This window comes from Camelus bactrianus, chromosome 4 (assembly GCF_048773025.1).
Source record: "Camelus bactrianus isolate YW-2024 breed Bactrian camel chromosome 4, ASM4877302v1, whole genome shotgun sequence".
Taxonomy (NCBI): domain Eukaryota; kingdom Metazoa; phylum Chordata; class Mammalia; order Artiodactyla; family Camelidae; genus Camelus; species Camelus bactrianus.
This window is the reverse complement of record NC_133542.1, coordinates 13569751-13590374: the sequence shown is the minus strand read 5'-3', so window position 1 is coordinate 13590374 and position 20624 is coordinate 13569751. Positions and strand designations below refer to the sequence as shown.

The window sequence follows — 20624 nt, the reverse complement described above, 5'->3', positions numbered from 1 at the left end:
GGCTGCAGGCAAAGACTCTGATTTATCTCCAGAGAAGCTTAATGCGTCCAGCTCTGGATGACATTAAAAAAAAAACCCTGAAGCAGCATGATGCGTCATTGTGGGTGTGCCCTGGACTTCAAGAACCTGGGCTCCCGGAGGAAGAATTCACCTACCCCCCGGGGAAAACAAAGGATTCCATAGAAGCAGATCAATCTAGCTGACTTTACCACAGGACGGAACCTACCATCCCTTAATAAGAACCCCATTGTATGTTTAATGAAAACATACGGAGATTTTTCTTCCTCAGCCAGCCTGTAATTTAGGAAGTTTGTAGTTTCTGAGCAATCTCATTCCTTTGATAGGAAGTATTATGTTGATGGGGTAAATAGACACGAAACAGATTGAATTTTCGTTTAATGAAATAAGACCGGGGGAGGGCATAGCTCAAGTAGTAGACTGCATGCTTAGCATGCACGACGTCCTGGGTTCAATCTCCAGTACCTCCTCCAAGAATAAATAAATAAATAAGCCTAATTACCTCCTCCCCTCAAAAAACAAAAACAAAAACAAATCTAAAAAAAAAAAAAAAGAGAGAGAAAGAAAAAGAAAAAGAAAGAAGACCTATTGCTAGGAGTTACTACTGCCAACTGAAATGTGTTCTCCAGCTCCCGGAGAGAGAAATTTAGCCTCCTCAGAGCCTTTGGAGCTGATCCGCGTTTTGTGCCCTACTTTGTAACTGACTTTCATCCCTAGGGGGTGGTCATTGGGCTTCCCCTCTGGAGAAACTGAAACTTGGAGACGTTAGCGACTTGCGCAAGGTTACATGGTTAGCACTGCGCAGAGCGAGGATTTGAACCAGGCCCTTCATTTGCATCTTGTCCACGGGCCTTGGAATCCTGTTTTCCCTCTACTTCAGAGACCTGGAAACTAGCTCTCAGCCCAAGTCCAGTCCATACCTGTCTGGTACAGCCCATAAACTCAGAATGATTTTTACATTTTGAAGCAGTTGGAATAATTAAAAGAATACTATATCCCTATGTGTGAACATTGTATGACATTTAAATTTCAACTCCATAAATAAAGGTGAAATTGGAACCCAGTCACACCTTGTGTTTATGCCTTGTTTAGGGCCACTTTCCTAGGTCAACGGTGAAGGTGAGTAATTGTGACAGAGACCATTTATAGCCCACAAACCCAAATGTTCAATATCTGGACCTTTTCAAAAAAAGTCTGCTAGCACTGCTCTGCACCCTACAGGTACTTCGAGCAGTGGGACTCCCTGGATTTAAAGCCCATGTGGTTATAAATGGGTCCTCCAGCTGCCTTTCCAAAATCGACCTGGCCATAAAAAGTCCAATATTTTCCCTATCTTGGGAGATGGGTGATGCTACATTAGAAAGAAAACACATGTGAAATAAGAATAGAGTAACCTTTGCACGTGCTTGCCTCTCTGATAACTAAAGTCTGACGGCTTTCATATGGGAAGAGGCAAGGCCCTTTTTCCTTATTCTCAGATTCCCAATTAATGAACTACGAAGACAACATGAACTTTACATAAAGGGAATGTGCTTTATAGGACTAAAGCCATGTTCACTTGTTAGGGCTCTGTGATATTTTATTATGAAGCTGCGATTTTAGGCTTTTGAGCAATAGCGTTCATTATGTGCTATTGTCACATTGTGTACTGATCTCAGTAGAAGAGGGACATCATCCCATGTACTGAGAGGTGGTGGCAGCACTGCTTCAGGTGAAGGGAAATGAAAGCAGATGTCTTCTTCCTTTGCAGACTGTGTGTTCCCTTTTCTGGCCTCAACTGCACATCCTAGAGACCTGGCTTATATGTGAAAAAAATAAAATAAAACCCAAATTAAAAACTGTACGTATCCAGATGAAGCAGTCTGGATGGTGGTGATGGTTGCACAACAACACGGGTGGACGTAATTCCAGTGAACTGTACACTTAAACATAGTTAAGGTGGTAAACTTTCTATCATGTGTATTTTACCATGATTTAAAATAAAACTAAACAAATGACAAAAAAAGACCCCAGAGGTATCAGTTTTGGAAAATGCAATTTCAAAAACTTCAAGGAAGAAGATTTTTATATATAATTCCATTAACAAAATGAAGAACAAAAAATCCCTGGGGGAAGGGGTTTTGAAAGAGTTGAGGCTCTATGAGGAAAAAATGGTCATTAGTGTGTGTTTGCTTGTGTGCTTGGGAACTTGTGCATGTGTGCACTGGTGCGTGGGTGTGCTTTTAAGAAAACATTTCTGTCTAATTAAATTCCCTCTGTTATTGCTTTCAATATCCAAAATAAAAATGTTTACATGAGTTTTTGTATGTAGAATAATCTCCATCTACTAATGCAAAATACCAAGCACCCTTGCACCAGCACCAGAAACCAAGTAAAGAGCAACTATGTCTGGGAACCTCTTAAACTGTAACATCTGTCATCAGTGATACCAAAGGAAAAAATCACACCCAGTGAATACCTAGTAAAATTCCTCTGTATGTACAAAGGCTATTGTAACCGCCAGGGAGAGAGTGAGCTCCAAAAAAGAGCAAACCACAATAGAAACCTTATAATAAAAACGGAATTTAGGTATGAGCAGAGTGCCAACCTTAATAAAAAGTCTTCCTCTTCAATCATGAGGCCATAAAACGAAAACCAGCCTATGTTAGATGTGGGCAAATGTTGTGCTTGACTCCTGTCCACTTGCCAATGTTTTTCAAAGATTAGTAAGATAAAATCCCTTGAGTGTGTGCTGTAAGTACTGTGGGACTTTCTGCCCATCCCCGAGCAGAGCAGGGGTTTCTAAGGCTCTACTGTCTGGAGCAAGTACATACACTAACAACAGTGCTTACGGCCCGGGCCTGGCAGCGACGGGGTCGACAGTCTAAATGCCAACAGGCGACGACATTGGTCATGTCAAGTGAAGCCAGTGACAAAGGAACAGATGTGCTCAGTGTCCTTAGAGCCTGCAGCAACGCAGTCACCCCAGACCGGCGACGGTCATGGAGCTTGGAGCAGCTTGGTGGGATGCGGACATCCACCCCATCAAATGGTCTTGTCGGCTCAGACAAACCCTGTACTCCCCCCCAAAAACACACACATTCACCAATGCTTCACTTCCTACATTTGGATGTGCTGGGCTTTCAAGATAAGGGAGAACTCTAGCTCTCCGTAAGGCAAGGTGCCGAGCTGAACGATGGCCCCTAGGCAAACCGTACTCCTACAAAGAGTGCGTTAGGCCCGGCGACTTAAAAATAAATAAAATACAAGAACTGTTCTAATCAGTCGCCACTGTACAAAATCCTGTGTGTTTACTGAAAATGGTGGAGTTCCAATTTGTTCTAATTTGGAAACCCTGGCTCTCTGCTTCCCCACAGGAACCATCAGCTGATGTTGCACATTGGCTGCTCCCACTGCTGGTTTTTTGCCACTGCCTGCTTGCTAACTCATGTTTGTCACCTGCCTGGCCTCTGTGAGCTTTGGGTTTGGGTCTTCTTTTTTTGGAGGGGGGTGTGATAATTAGGTTTGTTTGTTTGTTTATTTCATGGAGGTACTGAGGATTGAACCCAGGACCTCGTGCATGCTAAGCACATGCTCTACCACTGGGCTATACCCTCCCTGACTTGAGTCTTCTGAGCTACAGACATTAAACATCCTGAGGCAAGGGGCGTGTCTCTCTGGCTGACCCAGCACCCGGCACCAGCCAGGTCATCTCATTGGAGTCATTCAGCAATGCATGAACTGATGTGATGTGACCGTGGCCTCACAGTCGGATGCTGTTGAGAGAGGGATAGAACCTTGCGAATCGTGCAGATGCTGCAGGTCATCAGAACCCATGGGAGTTAGTGAGTCCCCGAGCTGCAATCCACCTCAGATGGATTTCCTCAGCAGAGGCTGTGTCTGACTGCAAATGTTCAACTCCGGTGTGGACAAGTCACGTCACCTCCCTGTCCGACTTTCCTCCTCTCTCAAGTGGAGATAAAGACAGTGTTTATCTCACAGAACTGTGTGCAGATTCAATGAACATATTCCTTACAGCACTTGGTCCATAGCTTTACTCAAAATAGTTCCCTTTTATTATATCCTCAGAGGCTGAACATACCAAATTTAAAAGGTGTGTATTATCACAGGCCATGTACAGCTTTCTTCTATGCTGAAACACTTTTGTAAGACACAGACAAAAATTGCTACCATAAATCAGCTTTAAAATAATTATATGATTAGAAATGAATGAGGGGGAGTGTGTAGCTCAGTGGTAGAGTGCATGCTAAGCACGCACAAGGTCCTGGGTTCAATCCCCAGTATTTCCATTAAAAATATATTTATATATACTTATATATTTAATATAATTTTAATAGATATTTATATATTTTACATATTTACATATTCATATACTTATATATCTTTATATATTTAATATATTTATGTATTTTATATATTTATACATTTTTAATATATATTTATATATATTATATGTATTTATATACATAAACCTAATTACCTCCCCCCCAAATTATAAATAAATCAAGTAAAAGGAAACACAGTGACAGTCTATGTCATTCTGGATCCATAATGAGCCAGAACTGGAAGGAAATCTAAGCCATCCCCAATCCAGTGGGTTTACAAATTATTTTAGCAGCAGAACTCATTTGGGTTTACAAATTATTTTAGCAGCAGAACTCATTTCTTCTAAATGCAGTCTTACATCAAAGCCATTAATGACAGAAAGATGGCAGCTCTAGTTGAAGAGGAGGGGAGGTCCAGGATTGGGCCCTGGTTTCTTCCCCCAGCATTTTCACAAGACCTGCTGCTAAGGACCACTGATCTGGACTGAACCCTCTCATTCTAGCAGTGGGAAAATTAAGACCATTCATATCTCTATGCAGAAAAGGGTTCATGTCAAGGACCAGGGCTGGCCCAGCACCAAGCCACTTGCCTGGAGCACAGGAGCCCAGCAGCACTGAGGTTTGTGTGATGGGGCTCTGACACGGGTGAGGGGCCATGCTGGAGAGGGGCCGTCTAGGGGGATGGGCTTCTAGAGTAGGGGGATGACTGCTGCCAGGGTGACAAAAACACCATTATGATCTAGACAGGGAACTGGGTGTAGGGTTGATTGTGGGGGAAAGGAGGGAGTGGAGAGAAGCAAGCATGTGTTACGCAAACCAAAGTAGTAGGGCTAGACACCATCTAAAAAATCAAGATGAAGGAGCCACTTTTCAGTCCAGGCATCTTGTTGAACTCCAGTTCTGTCCAGAAATTTGGAAACATATAATATTAGTTTCAAAGTGTGACACCTGGACTACTTGCATCAGAATTACCTGGGAGCTTGTTAGAAATACAAATTCGTAAGCCCCACCCATCCCAGAATCAAAGAATCAGAATTCCAGTAGCAGAACCCATGCATTTATATCTACCACAAGCTCCCAGATGTTCTTGTGCTGAAAAAAACTGGAGACACACCAAACTCCAGTCACTGGCGCTCACCCACGCTGTCACACAACAGCCATCTGGAGAGCTCTGCTTGGCTTGGGCCCTACCCTTGGAGACTGTGATTTACCAGGTCTGGGGTGGGGCTGGAGAACTGAGACACTTTCGGAAATCTCCCCAGGTGTTGTACAGCAGAATGGTTTACAACCATTCATAACTGATTGCCAGAGGGGAGGGAGAGCCTCCTATCTCTGGGACATGAATTACTTCTGTTATCACAATCAACTGAAAATGCAGAGATAAGTTGCTACTTTTCCTTTCAGTTTGTCTCAACCACCCATGCAGCAAGAAGACAAAAGTTTTCAGAGAAGGCCTGTGAAAACACTGCTCCTGTGAATAATGAAATTGTTTTCAAAATATGTCGGATGCCTTTACCAAGCATATTTTAAAGACAAAGTTTATGGAGGTGTGTTTGGTTTTTAAGAAAATGCTTCTATTTAAATGCACAGTTTGAAGAGTTTTCATAAATACATGCTCCCAGGTAACCACCACAATAAAGATAGGGAACATTTCTTGATACAAATAAATGTATAAAACAGAAAGAATCATAGACACAGAAAACACACTTACGGTTACCAAAGGGGAAAGGGGTGGAGAAGGCATAGATTAGGAGTTTGGGATAAGCAGATACAAACTACTGTATATAAAATAGATAAACAATAAGGTCCTACTATATAGCATAGGGAACTTCATTCAGTATCTATAATGAAAAAGAATGTGTATAATTGAATCACTATGCTGTACACCAGAAACTAACACAACACTGTAAATCAACTATACTTCAGGGCAAAAAACTAAATAATAAAAAAAAGATATGGAATATTTCTATCACCTCTGAGAAGGTTCCCTCTTTACTCCTCTGCAGTCAATCCCTGACCGCCCCCCCCCCCCGCCCCCCTTGGCCCACGCAACCACTGAACAGCTTTCTGATACTGTGGAGTGGTTTAGGCTGTTCTAGAATTTGATGTAAGTGGGATGAAACAGTATGTATGTTCTATGTCTGGTTTCTTTTACTCAGCACAACATTTTTAAGAGTTATCCACAACATGAATGATCAGTGAATTATATGATTCATTGTTTCTTCCCTGTTTCAAAAGTAAGTGAGCCAGGGTTTCAATGTTCTACTTCTGGAGAAAGAGCAGGTTTCTGGAATGAACCGAAAGGGAAGTGAGAAAGTAAAGACCATTGGCTAGATGGCCCTCTTCAAGGAGCTTGGCCAGGAGGGTGTGGAGGAAGTGACCACGCTGAGGTCATGGGCATTTTCACAGAGGCAGGTGATTTCCAGAGGAAGAACATGTTGGGGAGACTGCGGATCTGAGCAGTCTGGGATGTGGGATGTGGGAAATGAGAGAAGAAACGGAACTCAATGCAAGGGCCCAAGACCAGCACCACCAGTTAAAAAAATGTTGGTCCCTATGGCTGTTTAAAAATATGTCCAAAGATTCTTAGCTATCCTTCTTTTCTGAAGAGAGAAAGAGCTTAATTCCCCTCCCCTTCAATGTGGGCTGGACAAATGGAAAATGGTGGAAGGGGTGGTTTGTCACTTGTGACACTAGTCCTTAAAGATACTATGGCTTCTCTGGTGGTTGCTTCTTTGGAGTTGGGGAGCTCTGGGAGCAGTGGGCAGGGACCCAACACAGTAGAGAGTGGAGGAGCATTGTCTCTGAGGAAGGAGAAATTCAGCCGAGACTTGTAGGATGAGCAGGACCAGGAGACATGGAGGCCAAGGGCTTTGCAGGTACTTATGTCCTGGAGGTGAGAGGACATGGCCCATTCAGGGAACTTCAGGAAATTCCCTTTTGGAGTAGTTGGCATCTTTCTTTCTTCATCCAGATCTACCTGTATGCCTTTATTTTAAATGACTGGTCCAGTTACACTCAGATTCACAACATAGTAGGAATCTGTCGGCACTAACATCATGAAACTCAGACTGATTAGTACTATGTTCTAGTACTACATTATGGTCTAACTGCCGCTGTTGGTGGCTTAGCTGACTGACCCTTATCTGTAAAATTATTTCATAGTAAGAGGTATCCCTAAGACCACACGGTGATCAAGCACGTCCCTAGGATAAGGATGCCTATAACCTTATCCTCACGCTTTTATTGCGCTGACACTGGTGAGTGGTGAGAGAAGATATATTGCTAGATTTCAATAAGTAAAACCTTCCTGCACTCAAATTCCAAGCTATTACTCATTTGACAAATAATCTACCCTTATCTGCCGGGAAATTTGAACTAGTCTAGACCACACACAGCAGAGCAAATCTGGCAGGCTTATAAGTGGGCATCAAGCCACACGGACTATTCACACTTGATACAGATGCTCAGGAAGATGAATTCATCCCAGCTGTGATTGACATTCTGCAGCAGTTTCCAAAAATGCAGACACAGGAACACGTAATTATGATGTGTTATTTACGAGCACTCCTAAGGAACTGAGCAGCTCCCTGAGATGGAGATTCCAACAGGAGACCTAGGGAGAAACACTGAGCAGATGGTTTTGAGTTTCATCTGCTCTTCTTCTGCAAACTGGGAGAGAAGTGGTCTCACAAAGAGAAGTGGACCATGATAGAGGCCCAAAGAGCAAAATGGCAATGCCTCATTGAGGCAGTGTGGGGACAACTGTGAGCACATCTGTCAGCCAGGCATGGTGGGACAGGGTATTAATAGAATATTGTAGGAAGTAAGTCTTGAGGCTAGAACCTCTAAGTCAGCAGTGTCTGACAGAACACTTCAAGATGATGGAAATGTTCACTCGACACAATATCTACCAGACACATGTGGCTTTTAAGCACGTGAAATGTGGCTAATAAGATTAAGAAACTCATTTTTATATATAATGGAATCCTACTCAGCCATAAAAAAGAATGAAATAATGCCATTTGTAGCAACACGGATGGACCCAGAGATTATCATACTAAGTGAAGTAAGTCAGACAGAGATAGATAAATATCATATATCACTTTTATGTGGAATCTAAAAAAATGACATAAATGAACTTATTTATACAACAGAAACAGACTAACAGACATAGAAAACAAACTTATGGTTACCAGGGGGGAAAGGTGTGGGGAGGGATTAACTGGGAGTCTGGGATTAGCAGATAACAAACTACAATGTACTGAATATATAAACAACAAAGTCTTACTATATAGCACAGGGACCTATATTCAATAACTGTATAAGTATAACTGAACTGCTATCCTGTACATCAGAAACTAGCACAACATTGAAAATCAACAATACTTCAATTTTTAAAAAAGAAACTAAATTTAAATGGCCACAAGTGGCCAGAGGCTGCTGTGTTGGACAGGGCAGCTCTAATTAAGTTGGGTTGAAGGGCATGGTGCTTTAAAACCATGAGTTCTTCAAGAATGGAGATGTATCTTATTTGGCACTCTGGTGCTCACCACAGTGACTGACATATAGTAAATTTTCAATAAATGCTTATTTACAGACCCTCAGCAGCCAGAAGAGGGCCGGCTTTAGAGCGCAGAAGGTAGATAGTATAAGACTGTGTAGTTAGTATTTCCCAGAGGAATTTCAAAGCCTTAGACCCACAAAATGCTCTGGAGAGAGAGAATTCCCTGATCAAATATATCTGTATGTTCTGTATCTTGCTTGGAGAATTAGCAAGCATGTTAGGATATTAAAGAAAACAGAGTAGCTTGATTAACTCACTGTTTCCCACAGTTATTTGGCCACGGAACCCCCTTCTCACATAATACCTTTGACATCCCTTAGAACTAGTAGATTCTGGGAAAAATACTTTGGAGGATGCTGAAATAATGACAGGGTAGGAAGGAAACTTCCAACGAATTCTTTGAAAGTAGGGATCCTGATTTCTAGCACATGGTCAGCAGGTAACAAATATTTATTGAATGGTCTAGAAATCACTTTCTTCCAATCAAAATCAGAAGCAGTCCATAAACCATTCCCACTCAGCAAAGGTAAAGAAAGAAGGCAGAGTGTGACTGGGAAGTTCAGGCTTTCTTAGTCTGCCATATTGGGTGTATCTGCTGAACTGGAAGATAATCTGACATGTAAGAATTAGACAGAGGTATGTAATAGCAAATTGGAGCAGAAATAATGACTTATTGAAATATACTAATAGTTTAAGATTCTGTAATTTAAAATTTAAATCAAGTAGCTAAACAATATTAACCTCTATACAAAAGAATGACCAATCCAGAGATACAGGGTGATGTAAACGAGGACAAAGCCTGGGTCCCTGGGGCCAGGAGAAGAGAATGGTCCTCTCTGAGAAGAAAAATGATGAAATAAGAACCCGAGACCAGGACAGAAACAACTTTCTTAGTCACTTCTGGTCTTGAGTTTTGCTAATACCTTAGTAAGAAGGGACTGGAGTTAACTCTAGACCCACACCATAGTTTCAGCTAAAAATTATTTGCAGTTATTATACATACACTTACACTCAAGTTTAATAAACTGTACATAGACCATTCCATGGTATCGATAAATCTCTTGTCAACAAATCACCTTTATTCTCTTTTGAAACTTGAAGTTAGAACAAACAGAAATCTCTTCAGATCTAGTTAAGTAGAGGAATCTGGAGGGGATGAACTCCAACCAAAACCTTCAGTCGGGATCACAGCGCCCTCTGCAGCGAGGTGCCTGGACAAACCCGTCCCTAAGGTGCTGCATGTCTCACATGTGGGTGACCCATGGAATTCATGAGCTTCAGATCTGCCCACTTAAAACAGGGGCTGCAAAATGAAAAAGCTGTACCTATTTTAAAGACAACATCACCTCTGTGTTTACAAAGTTGCTTAACTCCCAGCTCCAGGAAGGACCATCCCATATCCAGGGAAAGTGTAATTGTTTAGCCCATGTGATTGTGCCCAGCCCCTTCCAACTACATTCACAAAGGGGTCTGGACCACTGCTGGCCTGCTACCCTCAGCATCTCTTTCACACAGCTCTAAGAAAGGGAACCAAGGACATGGCCAGAAGTGGGAGAGAGCGCCCTCAGAGCCCTTGATCCTGGGCACACAACAGGCTGCCTGTCACATGCAGTTTTGGTCTCTGTTAGTAAAGCCTTTTAAAGCATGTTTGCCTTTTCTGATTACTATAAAAGTGATGCACGTTTGTGATAGAAAAGCCCAAATAGGCACATATAAAAAAGAAGCATCACCCATAATTCCACCAAGAGAGAATCACTCGACACTCTTTGTTTATTTCCTTTCTCATCTGTCATTAGACGATCCTATTAGACACACTAACAGACAGACATATGATTAGAGTGATTTTCCAATACGGTTTTGAATCTTGTTTTTAATACTTAATATTATGTGCTGTGATTTTCCCATGGACATTGTCTCCAACTCTGGTTATATTTTAGGCCCTGAAATACAGAAGATCGCATCTCACCCCTGACCCAACTTAAAAAACATACAAACAACAAACAAACAAACAAAAAACCCCAAACCAACCAGCTAACCATCTACTGTCCTGTAAAACCAGAAGCCAAGGCTCACCGGACATCAGCAAAAGATGAATAAACAGGACCGATGTGGCTGTTTTTGACCCAGTCCCACTGACCCAGCACAATGCAGTTCATTGAAAATCATCCACATTTCTTTGCTATTTTTCAAACTGACACTTTAGAATATGTCTGCCAACGTTCTTAAAAAGGTCCCTGGCAGCCTCTCCCCCTCAGCTCCGGGCCTTTGGGTTGCCCTGAACAACCACCACCAGCTGATGCTGTGCTGGACACACACACACCAGCTAAAATGACAAAGTTCCATGAATGCAACCTCCAGCTAGTCTCTGTGCCAGGTCTACCTGCTCTGCTGGCATGGTGGGCTTCAGCTCATGAAGGCCTCGCTAAGCAAAAAGAAAAGGTCACCTTGGACCCAAGACAACAAGGCTGGCAACACACCAGGTCAAAGATCACAGACTCCGTCGAGCTGGGGGGACTCTTCCATGATCTCACGCACGCACGGAAGGCTGAGGCCCGGATACCATAGACGCCGTGCTCAGGGTCAGATGACGAATGTGGTAACGTGAGAGTGGAAGCAGCAATGTCAAGGCCAAACCGCCAGGTTCACAGGCTGCAGCTCTTTCTTCTCCAAAGCCTGTGTCCGTGTTTGAACTAGTTGGCAGGAAGTCAAGGAACCCGCCTGACAAGAAGCAGCCCAGAGGCCTTTGCATAGCTGATGTTTCAAAAGAAAAGGTCCTTTCAAAAGCTCCACAATGGCTCTTCACTGCCGGCTATTTTGGGGGAGCAGCTCTGGCTCATGGAAGAGGCTGTTTCTTTTCACTGTCCTGACCTGGTCTTACCATTACAGGCCAGTCTTGGCTGCTGCTCTCACTCAGGCGTCTCCAAGGGAGGTGCAGGCATGACCTGGCCACCTCTTAGGGGAATGCAAAGTAATCATATGCTTGAGATTAGATGGGTCGTGCTGGGTCTTTATGAGATAAGGCTTTCCAAATCTTTGGTCTTCAAACTGTTTTTCTTCCACCTGGCCCTAAAGTACCCATTTTTAAAGCAGTGGTTTTGGTGCTGAAGCCTGAAATCATTTGGTGCGTGAACTTCAATCATTAGCCAAGAAGCGCTGACTCCAAAGTTGGGGAGGAGGGGAGGCTCCAGTGTGACAAGTTGGCAGTAACGAGAGTAATGAGGGACAGAGGGGAACGCGGTCTGCAAAGTGAGACGTGGCCTCCCACATGTGTTTGAAGTGAACGTAACAAGTGTGGAGAAGAGATGAAATAACCTATGTAAGGAGTTTAATGGAACACCTGGAACTCAAGAAATGGAGCTATTGTTTATTTCTTGAAAATGCTTGTGTGCCCTGCACATGGTACAAACTCAATGATCAGGAGTCCTCTAGTGATGTGGGAAGGCTGAGGAGTGAGGAAGAGCAGAGCTGTTACTTTTTTTTCCCGTGATGCCCTCCCATGAGAGGAGTTTCACTTCCTTCTCATCTTCCCAGTCTTCTCTCTTCCTCACGCCATGCAGCAGTCGTGTGTGTGTGGTTGGGGCCAGGGTGGAGGCAGGGAGGGAAAAACCAGAATCTAGAGACACAGCAGAAAGAAGAACACTGTGGCCCAAAGCTTGTTCCAGTGGCCAGAATCTCCGTAAGATGAGTCCGAGTGACAACAAAAGAAAAGCAATTCCAGCAGCCAGACACAGTTCAGTTGGGTGGGCTGCACAAAGCAGAACCAGTTTCTTCCCTGGATGACTTCTTAAGACCTTTAGTCCGTGATTGTACCTCATGAGTCTTCAAGGGTGGAGATGATGAAGTATTCTGTAAACTCATCTGACCAGGAAGAGAAGTCTGTTTTCACTGATCATTATTCAGGACCAAACTTCTGAGGAATATTCCTGGCCAATACTGACCCTTAGATTTTTTCTTTGCTTCGCTTTCCCACCTCACTGAGCTAACCCCCGATCCTAGAGAAGCAGACGAGAGGATGTGCTGACACTAGTAATTCTCAAATGTGAGAGTCACTGTCATCTAGAGTGTTGCCCCCTTGGTACAGCCTGGGAACCAGTAGCATGAACATTGCGTAGGAGCAAAATGAATCAGGCTGTAGTTCAGGTGCAGCAAACCAGAATCTGCGTCTTGGCACCACGCTCAGCTGATTCACATGCACATTTAAGTTGGAGATGCAGACTGAGGATGCTTGGTACTGGGCACTAACCTCGGTGATTCTGATTTGGTGTATCTGTGGTGAGGCCCGGGTGTCAGCTCCAGGAGATTCTGGTACAGCCGGCGTGTGGACCCCTACTTAGAAGCATTGACTTGATGAAAGAGCACCTATAGCCCAAGTGCCCTGCAGTCTGGGAGCGGAACAGCCGTGAGAACACTGGGTTTCCCGGCAGCACCTCTGCAAGGTGGGTGCCATCTAATCACTTGCATTGTTAGAAGTAAGGAAATGGACCCCTGGAGAGAAAGCTGACAGTGCTGAACCAAGGTCACACAGGGGTCAGCAGATGCACTGCGGGGAACAAGCGCCCCCTGTCTTTCCTCCTCGCCTCGCCAACCTCTCTCCTCCTCCTCACTCATCAGCTCTTTATTGGCCCGCTACTGCACGGCTAACAGCCTTCTCTGAGTCTGCTTTTGTTTTTAGTGAAAGGCCAACAAAACAGTGCTGGCTATTCGTGCTTTCTAATGATAATCCTGATTAGCTCCATGCTGTCAGCTGACTCCCAGCCTGCCAGGGCCAACAGCAGCCTGCTTATTCAATTAAGGCCTGGGCCATTTTGCAATTACCAGCACCATTTGGCCACTTTTCCGCCCACTGTGAACTTGCTTGAGTTCAAGTCACCCTCAGCTGTTGCATTTACATGAGAAATGGATCATTTGTCACATCTGTGTTGGGTGGTGCTCCAGCCTCCCCCCTCCTGGTTGGAGACCAAGTGAAATCCTGACTTTCCCTGGGTTCCTAGGCTGCCGCTGATCAGCAGGTCCCAACGGGAGCCTTAAGGCAAGCCCTGTGGACAGACGAATGTGCTGGCCTTCCTCACTGGGCCAGCCAGGGTGACCTCTTCCCAGCTTCTAAATTCCAAATGCTATTCCCACTCAGAGGCCTGATAGGGTGACCAACTGTCCCAGTTTGCTAGGGACCGAGAATTTTCCCAGGTCTTGGGATTTTTTGTGCTAAATCAGAGAGTCTTGGTCACTGTACGCCCAGCACACTGGGACACGGACAGGGTGAGAACATTCGACATCACCTCAGGTGAGGTAGTTGCAATCTGGACCAGAGAACTGCGTGGACGTTGGGGTCCCATCTTCCTCTGTCAGGCCTGAGACTGAGGATGCATCCTTTCACTGCTCTGGACTTTATTTTGCCTTTAGTCTCTACTGCTAATCCGACAGGATGAAACTTTATTTTCAGCAGTGGATAAGTAAGCGGAGGTACGCAGGCACGTTCTGAGATGAGGTGGGATCGAGGGAGGAATAGCTGGTGTGTGATCCCTTTGAATGAAAGTGCATCAGCCTCAAAGTAGTCTTCCCAACTCAACACATTCAGCATTATTTATATACTTATATACATTGGCAATACAAGCGTGTGTCCTGTGTACTTCCAGCCCTCAAATATTTGACCATCCTGTGGGAGACACTGATTCAAATACAGTGAATTAAATCTGCTACAAGATGCCAAAAACCATGGGAGCTATGGAAGAGAGAATCAGGGTACCTCTGCCTACTACATGCCAACTACTGCACATTCATCATCTCATTTAACAGCTAACATTTCTTAAGCACTTATCGTGTGACTAATCCATTTAGTTTTTACAATTCTATTACTAGACCTCTTCAACAAATGAATAAAGTGAGGCTTTGAAAAACCAACACTCTTGCTCAAGATTCCACGTCAGTGAATGAAGGGTCCAGGGTTTGAACCCAGAGAGTCTTGTCTTAAAGTCTTAAGCACTGTCTGAGACTGAGTCTCCTACCCTTGTTGGGTGCTGGACCCCCAACACAGCCAGCATGCTGGGCACTCACCCAACATCAACATCAGACAAAAGCAACATGGCGGGCTCTGGGAGCAGAGCGGTGTGGCTGTGCATGGTGGACGCATGGTGGGGAGAAACCTGAGGCAGGGTCTCTGCATTCTCCATTGTGGAAGCCCAAAGCATGACATCAGGAATGTCCCACTGGAGGTGTAGGAACTCTGGGAATGCTGATGTTCTAAAGGAAACTGGCTGAACAAATGCTGCTCTTCTGGCCCTGAGCTGCATTAGATTCTAAAGAATGTACAACTAGGAAGGGGTCAATTAGGAGTTTGGGATTAACAGATACACACTACTGTATATAAAATAGATAAACAACAATGACCTACTGTGTAGCACAGGGAACTATATTCAATATCTTGTAATAACCTATAATGGAAAAGAATCTGAAAAAGAATATGTATGTATACGTATAACTGAATCACTCTGCTGTACACCTGAAACAAATACAACATTGTAAATCAACTATACTTCAATTTAAAAAAATGAAGAAAAAAAGAATGTACAACTAGAATGGGAAGTCAAATGCCTGACTTCATCATCTTTTGAGGGTCAAAGATGAGTGACAGTCATCGTTTTATATTTCTTAAACTGCATTTGTCAAGTCTCAAAAGTTTATCTTTCTTAAACAATCAGGACACCTGAGCAACTTGCTTTGCATCTATCGGGTATGGGACATATGCAAATCAAAAAAAGTGTGTTGATTTGATATAACGTGACTGATTTTAATATGTGCATTGCAACAGTAGGCTTAGAAGTTAGGTATTCCAGCTTCATCAAGTACTGAACGTGCTCATTTCAGTAATAACAATCCACAAGTGCGGTATTCTCAGTGGGCACTGAACTGGGCTAAGATTCCAGAGCCTGATGCTATACAATGATTGTCTTCAGAAACATTCTCAATATCTTTTTGTGTTATTTTATAGGTTTTGGTTTGTGTGAAATGAATACATAATTTCAGACAATTAAGCTTTAAAAGCATTTGTTATTAATACATAAAACCATTAAAATGAATCTCCCTGTAATTAAACAAAACACAAGGTAGGAAGGATACTGTTTCAAGCAAAATGTAAAGAACTATAAGCTTCTGGGAAGAAAACTGATAACTTTCGTGCTCACTTCCACTATAATAACTCCTACTAATCTGATCATCATTTTTCCCCATGCCCCCCAAGTGGCTCTTATCTAGAATACTGGGTCGTTCCTGAACTTTCTGTGACTCAGACTTTGAGTCAGCTCCTAGCACAGCCAGAAGTTAGAATCCTTGAGGGCCTTCTTCAGTTGTAGAAAATACAGTTGACCTTTGAACAACAAGGGGGTAAGGGACCCTGCACCTCCATGTAGTCAAAAGTCCAAGTATAATTTATAGTCTGGTTCCTCCGTACTATGGGTCCACATCCACAGATTCAACTGACCTCGGATGGTGGAGTAATGTAATAATTACTATAGGAAAAAAACAACCTACGTATAAGTGGACCTGTGCAGTTCAAACCCGTGTTGTTCAAGGGTCCACTGTAAACTGAGGGTGTTGTGGTGGCAAAGAAAGGCTTTCTCCACTTGTTATGTGACAAAGCTTTGTCCTACGATGGCCTTCATGCACTCTACCACTTGAGCTATACCCTCCTCCACCAACTTTATCAGTTCTTTCCAGGCTTTTAACTCCCTTGTGCTGTTTGCACAACTTTTTCTTCACGGGGTGGTCATTTACCACAACAGCCTGGATACAAGAAAAACAAGCAAAAAACTCAAGCATGATGTGTTTTAGTGTCTTTCCACACTACTTGTCCAACTGAATTCAGAGACAACTTAGTTCCTGCCGAGAGTTTTCTAGGAAGTGGTTGTGAAAGAAAATGAAGAAATGAACACTTTAGCCAATGACATATCGCAATTGTACCCAGTGAGTCTTGCTTTGCTCCAGAACTCTTGAGCGATGCACAGAAAAAATACATTTGCCATGTATTCTCATAGCACAGTAACAGATTTGAAACTGAGAAACTCTAAAGGTGACACATAAAATTCACCAACATCTTGTTTGCCAGATGCTATACTGTATTAAACATGTCTTTTAATTTTCATATTTTGACTCTTTAATATCTGGGGCCTTGCTGAACATGGACTGAATGCCCCTCCCGGGGCTAACCAATTTCTAGAGATAGTCAACAACTCATCCTTGAGCTGTTTACTCACCAACCAATATAAACCAACCAATCCAGAGCCCACTCCCCAAACCACCTTCTCTATGGCCTCTCACACTTAGGGCTAACAGTCCTTTGCCCTAATTACCGCAAGGCCAGGTACCAGACAGCTAGGGACAGCCGCTGTGCCCCAGAGCCTGCTGAAATTACTCAAATTCGTCCATTTTTAGCCTTCTTACCCTGCCTCGCCCATCCCTTCCTGGGGAAACCACAATAAAGGCTCTTGCCCGTGTGTCCCTGCTCCCTCTGTCTCCTGTGTAGTCTGTGTCCTTCCCTGTGCGGCCCCAGTGGCATGGTGTGCCCTCATCTCTTGGGGTCTGTGGGTAACACAAATCATCTTTTCAGTGGAAGTCATCTCCTGATCTGGTCTTATCACACACTAATATAATAATAATAATAATAATAATAATAATAATAATAATAATAATAATAATAATAATAATAGTAATAGTAATAATAGTAATAATAAACAAAAACAAAAATAAACCTATACTTAAAAACAGATACATAAAGAGAAAGGAAGACAGGCTAGCAAGAGACCCGTCTGGCCCCTGCACTTGGGCCCTTGTTCAAATGAACTTGGATAAAATTTAGTTGCTCTGTCAGTTATATTTAGCAAAACTGCCACTTTAAACTGTTTCAAGAAAAAAAAGCGTAATTTGACTATAAAGCACTGTATTCTACTTGATAAGACAGTACTCAATAGAGCTGGCGAGAGAGAGCGGTGATCTGTATTATGATACCACGTGTTACAAAAGATGATGGTGCTTTTAAGGGCCCTTGACTTCTAAAGCACAGATTGAGTCCTATTGTAAAGACAGCTTGTGAAGAAAATTAAAGGACTCCCCATTCACCTAAACAATAATAGTAAAGTTTTTTAAATCAAATGTTCTGGATTCTCATATATCCCATTAAAACTGCATGGCAGATAATAACTGTAAATGGAGTATAGCCTTTAAAAATTGCGAATCACTATATTGTACACCTGTGACTTATATAATATTATACATCAACTATGCTTCTATTAAAAAAATAAAAGGGGAAAAACCTGCATTGCAGGAGATTCACTGTGAGACACAAAGTCCCCACGACACTGGATTCTCATCTTGGGCTCACTTCTGTCTCTATCTCTGGAGTAAAAGCCACTCAAAGGCAGTTTGACTTGACTTTGTATGTCTAGCAACTGCCACCCAGTTGGTGCGAAATATTTATTTAGTGACTGAAGAAATGTTTCTGATCCTCTTTGGATAACAGTGTACATAAGAGATGACGTGAGCACTCACAAGTCGCCCCTTTAAGGGATTAAGTAAATAGGTGACTGCTTTTGGAGCTGAGAATGAAAGCTACTCCCTCTGGTCCAAACCACGATAATCCGAGAGAGAAAGGTAAGAACTCTGTTTGATGGTCGTGGACATCCTGGCATCCCCTGACCTTTACCTGACCTCTAAATCCTGTCCACTCCTGCAGTCCTCGGGCTAGCAGCTGGGCAAGAGTTTGCATGGGCATGGCAGTGTTCTGTGACAAGTGGCCGAGCTCCCAGGGTGACGGTGACACTTACCAAGGGCTCCAGCTCCTTGCGGTCTATGAGGTTCATCTCCGTGACGAAGTAATAGAAGTGTTTGTAGCAGGTGTTGACATGGGCCTCCGCGCCCATCACGATGACCCGGTCGAAGTGGTGGATGTAGACGTGGACGAAGACCCGGAAGAGGCGGCACAGAATCTTCTTGCAGATCTGCAGGAAGTTCTTGGGGAAGGGAACACCTAGAGAGGGGGAAAAGGGAACAGAGCCATGATGGGGAAGCTCTGGCAGACCCCGGAGCACGTGTGAGGCTGCAGAACAGCCCTGGAGCCAGGCTTCCAGGCCAACATGCAGAGGCCTGGCTCTATGGGGTCAGCCGCATCAGACACTGTCTGAAAAAATGGCTATAATGGTGTTAAACTCAGTTACCAACAACCAGGAAGAGACCAAAAAAATCAGAGAACAGGGCCAGGTTTGTTTTTTTGGTTATAGCTTCTTTTGTGTGTGCAAAAAAAGTGTAGAAATATTTATTTTTACCTAGAAACACACACTCTCCCTTCTTGCTTTTTAATTTTTCCCACTTTGTAGAGCACATGAAGGTTCATATTCCTCTTATTGCTAATGTAAGAAAACCGGTAGAGGGAGTGATGCTCTAGGGAGACTGGCACTTCCTGACACAGGGTAATGGGGAATGGTGGGGACTGGAGCAAATTAGAAAGCCCTCTCTCATCAAAGGAAGCAGTCCCTGCACACCTCCCACCAATGGTGGCCATAATGGGACAGAGGCCTGGGACGGTTGGATCTTCTGGTTTTCAAGATGATTCAGATGATTCTGGAGTTCTATGTGAACCACCCGGATTTCTACTTTTCAAATGTTAGCAATTAACCTGAAGTTAAAAAAAAAAATACCGCAGGTCAAAACAAAACATTTCCTAGGTTAATTCAGCCTGCAGACCACCAGTTGGCAAATTCTGATCTAAGCTTTTTCTGAGAGGCACCTGCTTCTGAGGTGGGTGAATGCAACAAAACTTCACAGAAACTTCGGGAACTTACCACTCCATCTCCTTGAGGAAGGTAAGAATTGGGGGTTGTTATTCATAACACAGCCTGGGTGAAGGGTCAGAGGGATCACCCAGGTCTCCTGTCTGATGACCACTACTCCCAGCTTGGTCTGAGCAACAAACAGAATCTCAAGCCACTTTCTTTCTCCCTCTCAAACACTGCTTAAGCTCTTGCTGGTTACATGGTCCTTAAGTAGGGATGTTGTAATGGATTCTGAAGTGAAACAGACTTTGAGTTCCTTTTCTGCTCCCTTTCCAGCTGTACCACCATGGGCAAGTTATTTTACCCCTCTGAGCTTCAGTTTTTCTGTATGTACAATACCGATAAAAATGCCAGTTACTGTGAGGATTAGAAGTGGTACCTGTGCGACTTTGGGGTTTTTTCTTTTTTGGTCATTTAAAGTGGGGTCATTTATTATCCTTTCTTTGCACGGCCAGGAGGGTGTCAACAGGACTACAATCCTCCTACAGTGCCTGGAACAGAGTCAGAGCTTGCTAAATGGGAAGGACCCCTCTTCTTTCTGCTTCGTAAGGTCTGGAGCATCAAACTGTTGTTAGAAGAGGAGTAATTACCCTTATTAAGAAAAGGTAGACGTGACCACCAGTCTTTCATCAGAATTGCAGGGCTGTGCTCAGGGCGTGTCTCTGGTCCCCAGGAAGCCTGCAGTTTTGCTGTCTGTGCCTCCCCAGGGTCCCAGTGGCAGCTGTCTGGTGAGAGACTGTAATGGGATCACCTGGGATCCCCAGAGCAGGACGAGAGAGACAGAACACAGCTGGCAGTTGGCAGAGGCAAATCTGCCTCCCTGGGGCCCGGCACTGATACTGGCTTTTCTTCCAAAACAAAGTGGCAATGTATCAAATGAAGCCAGGGAGAGACTCG

General features: G+C 43.6%; 1 protein-coding gene across 7 annotated transcripts in view; it reads right to left on the bottom strand.

Moving 5' to 3' along the window:
- The window catches only part of MOB3B (MOB kinase activator 3B), a 191878-nt gene that overhangs the window by 27135 nt on the left and 144119 nt on the right, over positions 1–20624 (bottom strand). For all 7 annotated transcript variants that reach the window (XM_074361488.1, XM_010957890.3, XM_074361490.1 and 4 more), the window contains exon 3: positions 18723–18925. In XM_074361488.1, the coding sequence (XP_074217589.1) occupies positions 18723–18925 (203 nt within the window). The remainder of the gene's footprint in view (positions 1–18722; positions 18926–20624) is intronic.